Source organism: Heterodontus francisci, chromosome 9 (assembly GCF_036365525.1).
Source record: "Heterodontus francisci isolate sHetFra1 chromosome 9, sHetFra1.hap1, whole genome shotgun sequence".
In the NCBI taxonomy this organism is placed as follows: Eukaryota; Metazoa; Chordata; class Chondrichthyes; order Heterodontiformes; family Heterodontidae; genus Heterodontus; species Heterodontus francisci.
Window position 1 is genome coordinate 111,853,254 of NC_090379.1, and position 13,916 is coordinate 111,867,169.

Here is a 13,916-nt window from a genome sequence, read left to right on the forward strand (position 1 = left end):
CTCTCTCTCTCGCCAGCTCTCGCACTCTCTCTCTCTCTCTCCCCAGCTCTCTCTCTCTCTCTCTCTCTCTCCCCAGCTCCCCCTCTCTCTCTCTCTCTCTCTCTCTCTCCCAGGCTGTCTCTCTCTCTCCCCAGCTCCCTCTCTCTCTCGCTCCCCAGCTCCCTCTCTCTCTCGCTCCCCAGCTCCCTCTCTCTCTCGCTCCCCAGCTCCCTCTCTCTCTCGCTCCCCAGCTCCCTCTCTCTCTCGCTCCCCAGCTCCCTCTCTCTCTCGCTCCCCAGCTCCCTCTCTCTCTCGCTCCCCAGCTCCCTCTCTCTCTCGCTCCCCAGCTCCCTCTCTCTCTCGCTCCCCAGCTCCCTCTCTCTCTCGCTCCCCAGCTCCCTCTCTCTCTCGCTCCCCAGCTCCCTCTCTCTCTCGCTCCCCAGCTCCCTCTCTCTCTCGCTCCCCAGCTCCCTCTCTCTCTCGCTCCCCAGCTCCCTCTCTCTCTCGCTCCCCAGCTCCCTCTCTCTCTCGCTCCCCAGCTCCCTCTCTCTCTCGCTCCCCAGCTCCCTCTCTCTCTCGCTCCCCAGCTCCCTCTCTCTCTCTCTCTCGCTCCCCAGCTCCCTCTCTCTCTCTCTCGCTCCCCAGCTCCCTCTCTCTCTCTCTCGCTCCCCAGCTCCCTCCCTCTCTCTCTCGCTCCCCAGCTCCCTCCCTCTCTCTCTCGCTCCCCAGCTCCCTCCCTCTCTCTCTCGCTCCCCAGCTCCCTCCCTCTCTCTCTCGCTCCCCAGCTCCCTCCCTCTCTCTCTCGCTCCCCAGCTCCCTCCCTCTCTCTCTCGCTCCCCATCTCCCTCTCTCTCTCTCTCGCTCCCCAGCTCCCCCTCTCTCTCTCGCTCCCCAGCTCCCCCTCTCTCTCGCGCTCCCCAGCTCCCCCTCTCTCTCGCGCTCCCCAGCTCCCTCTCTCTCTCGCTCTCCCCAGCTCCCTCTCTCTCTCGCTCTCCCCAGCTCCCTCTCTCTCTCGCTCTCCCCAGCTCCCTCTCTCTCTCGCTCTCCCCAGCTCCCTCTCTCTCTCGCTCTCCCCAGCTCGCTCTCGCTCTCGCTCTCCCCAGCTCGCTCTCGCTCTCCCCAGCTCCCTCTCGCTCTCGCTCTCCCCAGCTCCCTCTCGCTCTCGCTCTCCCCAGCTCCCTCTCGCTCTCGCTCTCCCCAGCTCCCTCTCGCTCTCGCTCTCCCCAGCTCCCTCTCGCTCTCGCTCTCCCCAGCTCCCTCTCGCTCTCGCTCTCCCCAGCTCCCTCTCGCTCTCGCTCTCCCCAGCTCCCTCTCGCTCTCGCTCTCCCCAGCTCCCTCTCGCTCTCGCTCTCCCCAGCTCCCTCTCGCTCTCGCTCTCCCCAGCTCCCTCTCGCTCTCGCTCTCCCCAGCTCCCTCTCGCTCTCGCTCTCCCCAGCTCCCTCTCGCTCTCGCTCTCCCTCTCGCTCTCTCTCTCTCCATCTCTTCATTCCAGCTTGCAAGTTTTGAACTCTGCCTGCTGATTGACCACCTCTGCATACTCCGGCTACAATCATCCACATCACTGTCTCCAAGAGACCCACCAAATCAGTCATCTATCGCTTCAAGCTAAAAGCCTCAGGACCACCGAATTCAGCTAGAAGCCCGCTGAATCACCAAACTCCACAGACTGTATACCCATTTTTTTCTATGGACTCTAACTGGACCAATCTAGCTCTTCCCCGCTCTGTAATCTATTTGTGTGTGTGAGAACCTCTAGTGTGTGTGTGTGCACGTGTGAAAGTTGGGGCATAGTTTATTCTTTTCCTTAGGTCGGTTTAAGTACAATGAAGTTAATCTCTTTCTTTGCTAAACTCAAGAAAACCTGTCCGATTGGTTCTTGTTATGATCATGGCAAGTAAGTAATCAAACATCTACTGAATTGGCCAGTAGAATCCACTTTAAAAAAGAATTAAACCTGTTGTGGTCAAATAAGGAGAGGGACGCCCTTCGACCCTTCCTCACCTGACCGTAACAATAAGGGAACATTTAGGATACAGCAGCATATTGTATCATAAGGTTTAGCTTGGCAATGAAAAAGGACAAGGAACAATCCAGAGTTGGACTAATTAACTGGGGGAAAGCCACCTTCAATGGGGTAAGAATGGATCTGGCCCAGATAAATTGGGACCAGAGTACCAGCAAAATGTACAGACACCACTTCACTTGACAAGAATCACAAGCTCCATATTCTGCCCCCCCCCCCCCACCACCTTCCCTCTCTTTTGGGGGGGGGGCGTAAAATTCCAGTCATTATCTTTAAAAGTTTCCCCACAACTGCAGACTGCCAGGCTTGACATTGCCAGATTTTTTAAAAACAGGGGGCGTAGCATTTGCAATCTTTTAGTCTTCTGTAGCACCTGCAAGACGTGACTTCACCGTGGAATCAACGGCATCGATGTATGGGCAGAGGAGCTGTCATCATGGTTAGTTCGACCAATTGGAATAACCACTGCAGGCCTGCAGAAGAAAGCAGCTCCAGCTGTGCACATCAGTGTAAAGGGCAAGCAGCATCCAACCACATTCTAGATAGAGAGTCAAGGTGGGTCTGGTGCGTTCTGTGAGAGTCACCATTCTCAGCAAAGTGCTACTTACAAGTCTTCGACAAAAACCTATAAACTGCACTGAGATGTGTTGTGTCTGATAAATTTATACCAGAATTCTGAAAACATTGATGAGAGAGAAAGACCACAACATTTTACACTGAATGGTGGATGTTAAATAAATGTATACGTGAAGTGTATTTACCTGTATTACGTGTCAGGCATTTTCTACTAAAATTAGTGCTTGTAGTTAAAACTGTGTCGCCGTGGGTAATCAACGATTTCTATTGGACAACATTGGCTTAATTCCTTGAATTCCATCTTGCTAGAAAATGGATCACGAGCGCCAGGCAAGATAGATCTAGATGCTATTGAATTATTCATTCAGTAATTCAACCAAAAGCACAAACATATACCAGGAATGAATAGGAAGTAGGTCTCTGCAGTGAGTGAATAGGTTCTTTGGAATTAATGGTGCAGTATCTAGATATGCTAATTTTTGGATAATAACACTCAGCTTTCCTTTTCAGAGAGAGAACCAACATTACTATGACTTAGCTGTGAAAGTTCTACGGGCGAAAAATATTGTTGGGGGAGATTTCCGTAAGTAGTTATATTTCTGTTTTATCTGTAGAAAGTATGACCTCGCTGTTTCTTTGAGAAGTTGTGTGTTACCATTTAAGCAAACTAATTGTTTTATTTACGTAATTAGAATACTCTTGACTGATTGCTCCCCAGCTTTCACAGTGGCTGCTGCTATATAGACATAGAAATTTGTTTAGTTAATTGTTCTCAATCTCCTAGATCGGAAGAAGCATTTAAAAAAATTTAGTCAAAAACGCAATATCTTAAGAGCTGCAATGCTGTTCCTCAATTGTCAATAATAATGAAAAACAAGACACATTTCAACAACGTTCTAGAGGTTTTTTACAAAACGGTTAAGTGAATACTTTCTCATAAGTACAGTGTTAGTAAAAGTTGAAAAAAAAAAGCCATTTAATTAGAATGGGTTTAATCACTCTAGGAGTCGCACATGAATCCTTAATGAGGCACAGGTTACAGAGCCCTGTTCTCGATAACTCTGCACCAGGAGTTGATATCTAATCTACCTGTAGCTGCTTTAGTCTAACAGCTCACCTTGCTTCAAAATACCCTGTAAAATGTGGAACAAGAGCAGCTATTTTTTATTTCAAATTGCATTTCAGAATAATCTGTAGTTGTTTAACGTGTCAAGTTGTAGTTGAGGATAAAGAGGATGGTCTTATTGCGAATGTTTGCCTGACCTTGAATCTCTGCATTCAACCCGTCTCTGCCTGGAATCAAGTAATATTGGTCTGTTCTTTTTGAGGTTTTGGCAGCTTGAGAAGGCTTGGCCACTGTAATAGTGCAGCACATCAGATTAACCTGCTCTTGTCTGCACAGTGAATTCTTTTCTCAGCTCCATTACTGTTTGCTGTGTTTTATTAAGTAAAGACTAACTAGCATAATCCCTGATTTGTGCACACAGTGAATCCTCAAATAGAAAGTGCAAATACAGGTCAGTTTTGTGTGTATTTTAATTTTATGCAGCAACAGTTTCCATCTCCTGAATCTAGTGTGCACAGACACATTCCTGTTCCAGCTTGTCCAGAAATATGTCAAACGCTGTCCCTTTCATTTAAGCTCTGAGTACTAAAATGGCAGAAATGAATCTTAGCAAAGTTAGAAAACAAGTAGTGTTCTACAATGCCCCAATTACTTGTTCCTCGCCAGTAAAATTCCCTCTACTGTGCCACAAAAGTTTCATTCTCAGTAGGGTGTTTCTCAGTGCATCAGTGTGATGTCTCCATTTCCCACACAGGATTAGTCTGGTGAACCTCCATTACATTCCCTCTATGGCAAGTATATTCTTCCTTAGATGAGGAGACCAAAACTGTACACAATTCTCCAGGTGCAGTCTCACCAAGGCTCTATACAATTGCAACAAGACTCCTTTACTCCTGTACTCAAAACCCCTTGCGATGAAGGCCAACATACCATTTGCCTTCCTAATTGCTTGCTGCACCTGCATGCTAGCTTTTAGTGACTCATGAACAAGGACACCCAGATCCCTTCAGACATTAATACTTCCCAACCTCTCACCATTTAAGAAATTCTCTGTCTTTCTGTTTTTTGTCCCAAAATGGATAACTTCACACTTATTCACATTATATGCCATCTGCCATGTTCTTGTCTGCCACTTAGCCTGTCCAAGTCCCTTTGAAGCTTCCTTGCACCTTCCTCACAACTTACATTCCCACCTATTTTTCTGTCATCAGCAAATTTGGAAATATTACATTTGGTCCCCACATCCAACTCATTTATAAAGAATCTGAACAGCTGTGGCCCCAGCACTGATGTTTGCAGTACCCCACTAGTAACAGCCTGCAATCCAGAGAATGATCCATTTATTGCTACTCTCTGTTTTCTGTCTGTTAACCAATTCTCAACCAATACCAGTATATTACCCTCAATCCCATGTGTTCTAATTTTGGTTACTAACCTCCTGTGTGGCACCTTATCAAAAGCCTTTTGAAAATCCGAATACACCACATCCACTGGTTCTCCTTTATGCTATAACATCCTCAAAAAAGATTTGTCAAACATGATTTCCTTTTCATAAATCCATGTTGACTCTGCCCAATCATATCATTATTTTCTAAGAATCCAGTTAACATATCCTTTATAATAGATTCTAACATTTTCCCTACTACTGACGTCAAACTAACAGGTCTGTATTTTTTCATTTTATTTTATTTTAGAGATACAGCACTGAAATAGGCCCTTTGGCCCACCGAGTCTGTGCCGATCAACAACCACCCATTTATACTAACCCCACAGTAATCCCATATGCCCTACCACCTACCTACACAAGGGGCAATTTACAACAACCAATTTACCTATCACCTGCAAGTCTTTGGCTGTGGGAGGAAACCGGAGCACCCGGCGAAAACCCACGCGGTCACAGGGAGAACTTGCAAACTCCGCACAGGCAGTACCCAGAATCGAACCCAGGTCCCTGGAGCTGTGAGGCTGCGGTGCTAACCACTGCGCCACTGTGCCGCCCCGGTGTGCCCCGTTTTCTCTCTTCCTCCTTTGTTAAATAGAGGGGTTGCATTTGCTACTTTCCAGTTTGCAGGAACCTTTCCAAAGTCCATAGAATTTTGGAAGATAACCACCAAAGCATCCACTATCTCTACAGCCATCTTCAACACTCTGGGATGTAGCTCATCTGGTCCAGGGGATTTATCAACCTTCAATCCAGTTATTTTTTTTTTAAGTACCACATAGAGTCGTACAGCATAGAAACAGGCCCTTCGGCCCGCTGCGTCCATGCTGACCATAATGCCTATTTATACTAATCCCACCTGCCTGCATTAATTCCATATCCCTCTGTGTCTTGCTCATTCAAGTACCTGTCCAGCTGCCTCTCAAATGTTGCTACTGTTCCTGCCTCCACCACCTCCTCTGGCAGCTCCTTCCAGATACCCACTATTCTTTGGGTGAAAAATTTACCCCTTTGATCCCCTTTAAACCTCCTCCCTCTCACCTTAATTCTATGCCCTCCAGTTTTAGTCACCCCTATCAAGAGAAACAGACTCTGGCTATCTGCCCTATCTATGCCTCTCAATTTTATATACCTCTATCATGTCCCCTCTCAGCCTCCTTCGCTCCAGGGAAAACAGACCCAGCCTATCCAATCTCTCTTCATAACTCAGGCCCTCCAAACCAGACAACATCCTTGTGAATCTTTTCTGCGCCCTCTCGAGCTTAATCACATCATTCCTGTAGTGCGGCGACCAGAACTGCACACAGTACTCCAAATGCGGCCTAACCAATGTTATGTACAACTGTAACATGACGTCCCAACTCTTGTACTCAATGCCTCGGCCGATGTACTTACTACTATGTACTTACACCCTAAGGTCTCTCTGCTCAACAACACCCCCCAGGGCTCTGCCATTCACTGTATATGTCCTGCCCTGGTTTAACTTCCCAAAATGCATCATTTCGCACTTGGCTGCGTTAAATTCCATTTACCAGCCCCTTGCCCACTTTCCCTGTTGAGTTATATCCTGTTGTAACCTTAGACAACCTTCTTCACTGTCCACTATACCACCAATTTTGGTATCATCTGCAAACTTACTAATCATGCCCCCTACATTCACATCCAAGTCATTAATATATATGACCAAACAACAGAGGGCCCAGCACCGATCCCTGCGGCACACCACTGGTCACCGGCCTCCAATCTGAAAAACAACCCTCAACTACCACCCTCTGCCTACTATCACCAAGCCAATTTTGTAGCCAATTGGCTAGCTCACCCTGGATCCCATGTGTTCGAACCTCTCCGGACCAGCCTACCATGTGGGACCTTGTCAAAGGCCTTGCTAAAGTCCATGTAGACAACGTCCACCGCCCTGCCCTCGTCAATCCTCTAGGTCACCTCCTCAAAAAAGTCAATCAAATCATTGAGACAGGATTTCCCACGCACAAAGCCATGCTGACTATCCCTAATCAGACCTTGCCTTTCCAAATGCATATAAATCCTTTCTCTCAGAATCCCTTCCAATAACTTTCCCACCACTGATGTAAGGCTCACCGGCCTGTAGTTCCCTGGCTTATCCCTGCTGCCCTTCTTAAATAAAGGCACAACATTAGCTATCCTCCAGTCTTCTGGTACCTCACCCATGGCTAACAATGATACAAAAATCTCTGCCAGGGCCCCAGCAATCTCCTCCCTTGCTTCCCATAGCATCCTAGGATACACCTGGTCAGGCCCTGAGGATTTATCCACCTTAATGCGCTTCAAAACCTCCAACACCACCTCCTTTGTAATGTTGATATGCTCCAGGATATCGCTGTTCCTTCCCTTGAACTCACTAGCTTCCATGACCTTCTCCATGGTAAATACAGACGAGAGTATTCAATTAAGACCTCGCCCATTTCCTGTGGCTCCAAACATAGATTGCCACACTGATCCTTAAGGGGACCTACTCTCTCCCTAACTACCCTTGTACTCTTAATATACTTAGAGAATCTTATAGAAGTCCTCGAGGCGGCCAACATCCCCAGCATATACACCCTACAAAGCCAGCGGCACCTGAGATGGCTTGGCCATGTGAGCCGCATGGAAGATGGCAGGATCCCCAAGGACACATTGTACAGCGAGCTCGTCACTGGTACCAGACCCACCGGCCGTCCATGGCTCCTCTTTAAAGACGTCTGCAAACGCGACATGAAGTCCTGTGACATTGATCACAAGTTGTGGGAGTCAGTTGCCAGCGATCGCCAGAGCTGGCGGGCAGCCATAAAAGCAGGGCTAAAGCATGACGAGTCGAAGAAACTTAGCAGTTGGCAGGAAAAAAGACAGAAGCGCAAGGAGAGAGCCAACTGTGTAACAGCCCTGACAACCAATTTTATCTGCAGCACCTGTGGAAGAGTCTGTCACTCTAGAATTGGCCTTTATAGCCAATCCAGGCGCTGCTCCACAAACCACTGACCACCTCCAGGCAATTGCTTACCCATTGTCTCTCGAGACAAGGAGGCCAAAGAAGAAGAAGAATCTTTTAGGATTCTCCTTTATCTTATCTGCCAGGGAAATCTCATGGCCCCTTTTCGCCCTCCTAATTTCCTTCTTCAGTGTACTCCTACATCCCCTATACTCCTCGAGGGACTCGCTTGATCCCAGCTGCCTATCCCTGGCATATGCCTCCTTCTCTGTCCTGACCAGACCCTCAATGTCCCTCGTCAATCAAGGTTCCCTGAACTTGCCAGCCTTGCCCTTCAATCTAACAGGAACATTCTGACCCTGAACTCTTCCTAGCTCACTTTTAAAAGCCTCCCACTTGCCAGACTTCCCTTTACCTGTAAACAGCTTCTCCCATTCAACTTTTGAGAGTTCCTGTCTGATACCATCAAAATTATCCTTCCCCCAATTTAGGACTTCAACTTGAGGTCCAGTCATATCCTTTTCCATAACTTGCTTATTATTTCTTTCAGTTCCTCATTTTCACTACTTCTCATCCATGCCTTTGTTACCTATAGACTTGACTATTTTAATGCGCCTCTGACAGGCCTCCCACCTTGCACCCTTTGTAAACTTCAGCTCATGCAAAAGTCTGTTGCTCGTTTCCTAACTTGCACCAAGTCCTGTTCACCCATCACCCCTGTGCTTGCTGTACTATATTGGCTTCCTGTCGAGCAACACCTCGAGTTTTTAAAATTCTCACACACGTTTGTAAACCCCTCCATAGCCTCACCCTTCCCTACCTCTTTAACCTGCGACTGTGCTTTGAGATCACTGCCCTCTTCCAATTTTGATCTACATACGATCAGACAAATTAGGAGCAGGAGTAGGCCACTCGGCCCCTCAAGCCTGCACTGCCATTCAACAAGATCGTGGCTAACCTGATTGTAACCTCAACTTCACATTCCTGGCGACCCCCGATGACGTTTCACCCCCTTACTTATCAAGAATCTATCTACCTTTGCCTTAAAAATATTCAAAATGTCTGCCTCCACCGCATTTTGAGGAAGAGAGTTCATGACCTTCTGAGAGAAAAAAATACTCCTCATCTCTAGCTTAAATGGGTGATCCCTTATTTTTAAACAGTGACTCCTAGTTCTAGATTCTCCACGAGGAGACATCCTTTCCACATCCACCCTGTCAGGACCCCTCAGGATCTTATATGTTCAATCAAGTCGCCTCTTATTCTTCTAAACTCCAGCGGTTACAAGCCTAGCCTGTCTAATCTTTCTTCAAAAGACAAGCTGCCCATTCCAGATATTCTCTGAACTACTTCCAATGCATTTACATCCTTCCTTAAATTACAAGATGAATACTGTACACAGTACTCCAGATGTGGTCTCACCAATTCCCTGTGTAACTGAAGCATAACCTCCCCACTTTTGTATTCAATTCCCCTCGCAATAAACCAAAACATTCTATTAGCTTTTCTAATTACTTGCTGTACCTGCATACTAACCTTTTGCAATTCATGCACTACGACACCCAGATCCCTCTGCATCTCAAAATTCTTGCAATCTCTCGCCATTTAGATAATATGCTTCTTTTATTTGTCTTGCCAAAATGGACAATTTCACATTTTCCCACATTATACTCCATTTGCCAGATCTTTGCCCACTCGCTTAATCTATCTATATCTCTTTGTAGCATCCTTATATCGTCTTCACAAGTTACTTTCCTGTCTATCGTTGTGTCATCAGCAAAATTAGCAACCATACCTTCGATCCCTTCATCCAAGTCATTTATATAAATTGTAAAAAGAAGTTGAGGTGCCAGCACTGATCTCTGTGGCAGAACACTCGTTACATCTTGCCAACCAGAAAATGACCCATTTATGCCTACTGTCTGTTTCCTGTTAACTAGCCAATCTTCTATCCATGCCAATATGTTATCCCCCTACACCATGAGCTTTTATTTTCTGTAATAATCTTTGATGTGGCACCTTATCAAATGCCTACGGAAATCTAGGTACAGTATATCCACTGGTTCCCCTTTATCCACAGCACATGTTATTTCTTCAAAGAACTCCAATAAATTGTTTAAACATGATTTCCCTTTCACAAAATTATGTTGACTCTGCCTGATTACCTTGAATTTTTCTAAGTGCCCTGGTATAATGTCTTTAATAATAGCTTCTAACATTTTCTCTAAGACAGATGTTAAGCTAACTGGCCTGTTTCCTGCTTTCTGTCTCCCTCCCTTTTTGAATAAAGGAGTTGCATTGGCGATTTTCCAATCTAATGGAACCTTCCCCGAATCTAGGGAATTTTGGAAAATTAAAACCAACGCATCAACTACCTCATTAGCCACTTCTTTTAAGATCCTAGGATGAAGCCCATTAGGACCCGGGGACTTGTCAGCCTGCAGCTCCAACATTCAGTGCCACTTCATTCATGGGATGTGGGCGTTGCTGGTGCGGCCAGCATTTATTGCCCATCCCTAATTGCCCTTGAGAAGGTGGTGGTGAGCTGCCTTCTTGAACCTCTGCAGTCCATCTGAGGTAGGTACGTCCACAGTTCTGTTAGGAAGGGAGTTCCAGGATTTTGACCCAGCAACAATGAAGGAACGGCGATATAGTTCCAAGTCAGGATGGTGTGTAACTTGGAGGGGAACTTGCAGGTGGTGGTGTTCCCATGTATTTACTGCCTTTGTCCTTCTAGTTGGTAGAGGTTGTGGATTTGGAAGGTGCTGTCTAAGGAGCCTTGCTGCATTGCTGCAGTGCATCTTGTAGATGGTACGCACTGCTGCCACTGTGCGTCGGTGGTGGAGGGAATGAATGTTTGTAGATGGGGTGCCAATCAAGCGGGTTGCTTTGTCCTGGATGGTGTCGAGCTTCTTGAGTGTTGTTGGAGCTGCACCCATCCAGGCAAGCGGAGAGTATTCCATCACACTCCTGACTTGTACCTTGTAGATGGTGAACAGGCTTTGGGAAGTCAGGAGGTGAGTTACTCACCGCAGGATTCCTAGCCTCTGACCTGCTCTTGTAGCCACTGTATTTATATGGCTACTCTAGTTCAGTTTCTGGTCGATGGTAGCCCCTAGGATCTTGAGTTCCTCCCTGCCTTCCATTTCCTGATTTACAGCTATTTCTGGGATATTACTTGCATTCTCTGTAGTGAAGACCGATGTAAAATACCTGTTCAATTCATCTGCCATCTCCTTATTTTCCCTTATTAATTCCCCAGACTCACTTTCTATAGGACCAATGTTCACTTTGTTAACTCTTTTTCTTTTTAAGTAGCTATAGAAGCTCTTACTATCTGTTTTTATATTTCCAGCCAGCTTTCTTTCATATTCTAATTTTTCCCTCCTTATTAATCGTTATTGATTTGTGGCTTTTTAAATATTCTGTCCAATCTACTGACCTGCCACCTATCTTTGCGCAATTATATGCTTTTTCTTTAAATTTGATATTATCTTTAACTTTTTTAGTTAACCATGGATAGTGGGTCCTCCCCTTGGAATTTTTCTTTCACGTTGGAATGTATCTATTATGTGTATTCTGAAATATCCCCTTAAATGTCTGCCACTGCATCTTTCTTGACCTATCCCTTAACTTAATTTGTCAGTCACTTTTGCTAGCTCTGCTTTCATGCCCTCATAATTGCCTTTATTTCTGTCCCTCAAACTGACTGTAAAATTCAGTCATATTATGATCGCTGCTGGCTAGGGTGCATTCACTATGAGGTCATTAATTAATCCTATCTCATTGCACAGTACTAGCTCTAGTATAGCCTGCTGTCTGGTTGGCTCCAGAACATGGTGTTCTAAGAAACCATCCTGATAACATTCTATGAACACCTCATCAGGGTTATCTTTGCCCATCTGATTTTTCCAGTCCATCTGTAATTAAAATCCCTATGATTATCCCTGTACTTTTCTGACAAGCTCCCATTATTTCTTCCTTTATACCCTGTCCTTCCATATGGTTACTGTTAGAGGGCCTGTATACCACTCCCACGAGTGACTCTTGCCTTTATCATTTCTCACCTCTACACAAACCGCTTCTACATCCTGGTTTCCTGAACTTAGGTCAACCCTCTCTATTGTGCTAATGCCATCATTAATTAACAGAGCCACCCCTCCACCTTTTTCCTAGCTTCCTGTCCTTTCTAAATGTCATGTACCCTTCAATATTCAGGTCCCAATCTATATCATGCTGCCATGTCTCTATAATGGCTATCAGATTGTACTTATTTATTTCTATTTGCACTATCAGTTCATTTGTTTTGTTTCGAATGCTACGTGCATTCAGATACAGAGCCTTTAGTTTTGTCTTTTTTATTATTTTTGTAACATCTAGCCTTATCTGCTGATTTATGCTTAGATTTGTACTCTCCGTCCCTTCCTGTCACGGTGTGTTTATCATTTCCCATATTAATACCTTCCTTTCTTGCCTTGTCTCTACTCTTTGATTTACCACATCTTCCTAATTTTGATCCCTTGCCCCTATTTAGTTTCAAACCCTCTCTATTTCCCTAGTTATGCGTCTTGCTAGAACAGTGGTCCCAACACTTTCTCTCACTTTCCCCAATACTGGTGCCAGTGCCCCATGAACCAGAACCCACTTCTACCGCACCAGTCTTTGAGTCATGCATTCATTTCTCTAATCTTATTTGCCCTACTGAAATTTGCATGTAATAATCTCTGGATTATTACCTTTGAGGTTCCGCTTTTTAATATGGTGCCTAGCTCCTCATACTGACTATGTAGAACCTCTTTCCTTGACCTGCCTATGTCATTGGTACCTACATGGACCACAACCACTGGATCCTCCCCCTCCCACTGCAAGTTCCTTTCCAGCCCTGAGCAGATGTCCCAAACCCTGGCACCCGGCAGGCAACACAGCCTTCAGGACTCTCACTCTTGGCCACAGAGAACTGTGTCTATCCCCCTGACTATACTGTCCCCTACTATCACTACATTCCTATTTACTCCCCCCTCTTGAATGGCTTCCTGCACCATTTTACCAAGGCTTTCGACCATGTCCCATATGGCAGACTGGTTAAAAAAAATAAAATCCCATGGGATCCAGGGAAATGCAGCAAGGTGGATACAAAATTGGCTCAGTGGCAGGAAACAAAGAGTAATTGTTGACGGCTGTTTTAGTGACTGGAGGGCTGTTTCCAGTGGCGTTCTGCAGGGCTCAGTACTGGGTCCCCTGCTTTTTGTGGTATATATTAACGATTTGGATGTAAATGTAGTAGGCATGATCAAGAAGTTTGCAGACGACACAAAGATTGGCCGTGTGGTAGATAGCAAAGAGAATAGTTGTAGCCTGCAGGAAGATATTGATAGTCTGGTCAGATGAGCAGAAAAGTGGCAAATGGAATTCAACCTGGAGAAGTGTGAAGTGATGCATTTGGGGAGGTCAAACAAGGCACTCTCTTGGAGAGAAAGTCCACAGATCCCTGAAGGCAGCAGGCCAGGTCGATAAGGTGGTTAAGAAGGCATATGGAATCCTTTCCTTTATTAGCCGAGGTATAGAATATAAGAGCAGGGAGGTTATGCTGGAACTGTATGACTCATTGTTTAGGCCACAACTTGAGTACTGTGTGCAGTTCTGGTCACTTCATTACAGAAAGGATGTAATTGCACCAGAGAGGGTACAGAGGAGATTTACGAGGATGTTGCCAGGACTGGAAAAATGCAGCTATGAGGAAATATTGGATAGGCTGGGGTTGTTCTCCTTGGAATAGAGAAGGCTGAGGGGAGATATGATTGAAAGGTACAAAATTGTGAGAGGCCTGGATAGAGTGGAGGTGAAGGGTCTATTCACCTTAGAGCGGTCGTGTCGAGGGGGCATA

The 13,916-nt window shown here is 45.8% G+C and overlaps 1 protein-coding gene across 4 annotated transcripts in view; it reads left to right on the plus strand.

Annotated features, from left to right (window-relative positions):
• Positions 1-13,916, plus strand: part of LOC137373979 (cytosolic phospholipase A2 zeta-like) — a 181,554-nt gene that overhangs the window by 24,192 nt on the left and 143,446 nt on the right. For all 4 annotated transcript variants that reach the window (XR_010975748.1, XM_068039687.1, XM_068039688.1 and 1 more), the window contains exon 3: positions 3,089-3,161. Coding sequence is in view for 3 of the 4 variants with exons in the window: in XM_068039687.1 (XP_067895788.1) it covers positions 3,089-3,161 (73 nt within the window). In the remaining variant the exon portion in view is untranslated. The remainder of the gene's footprint in view (positions 1-3,088; positions 3,162-13,916) is intronic.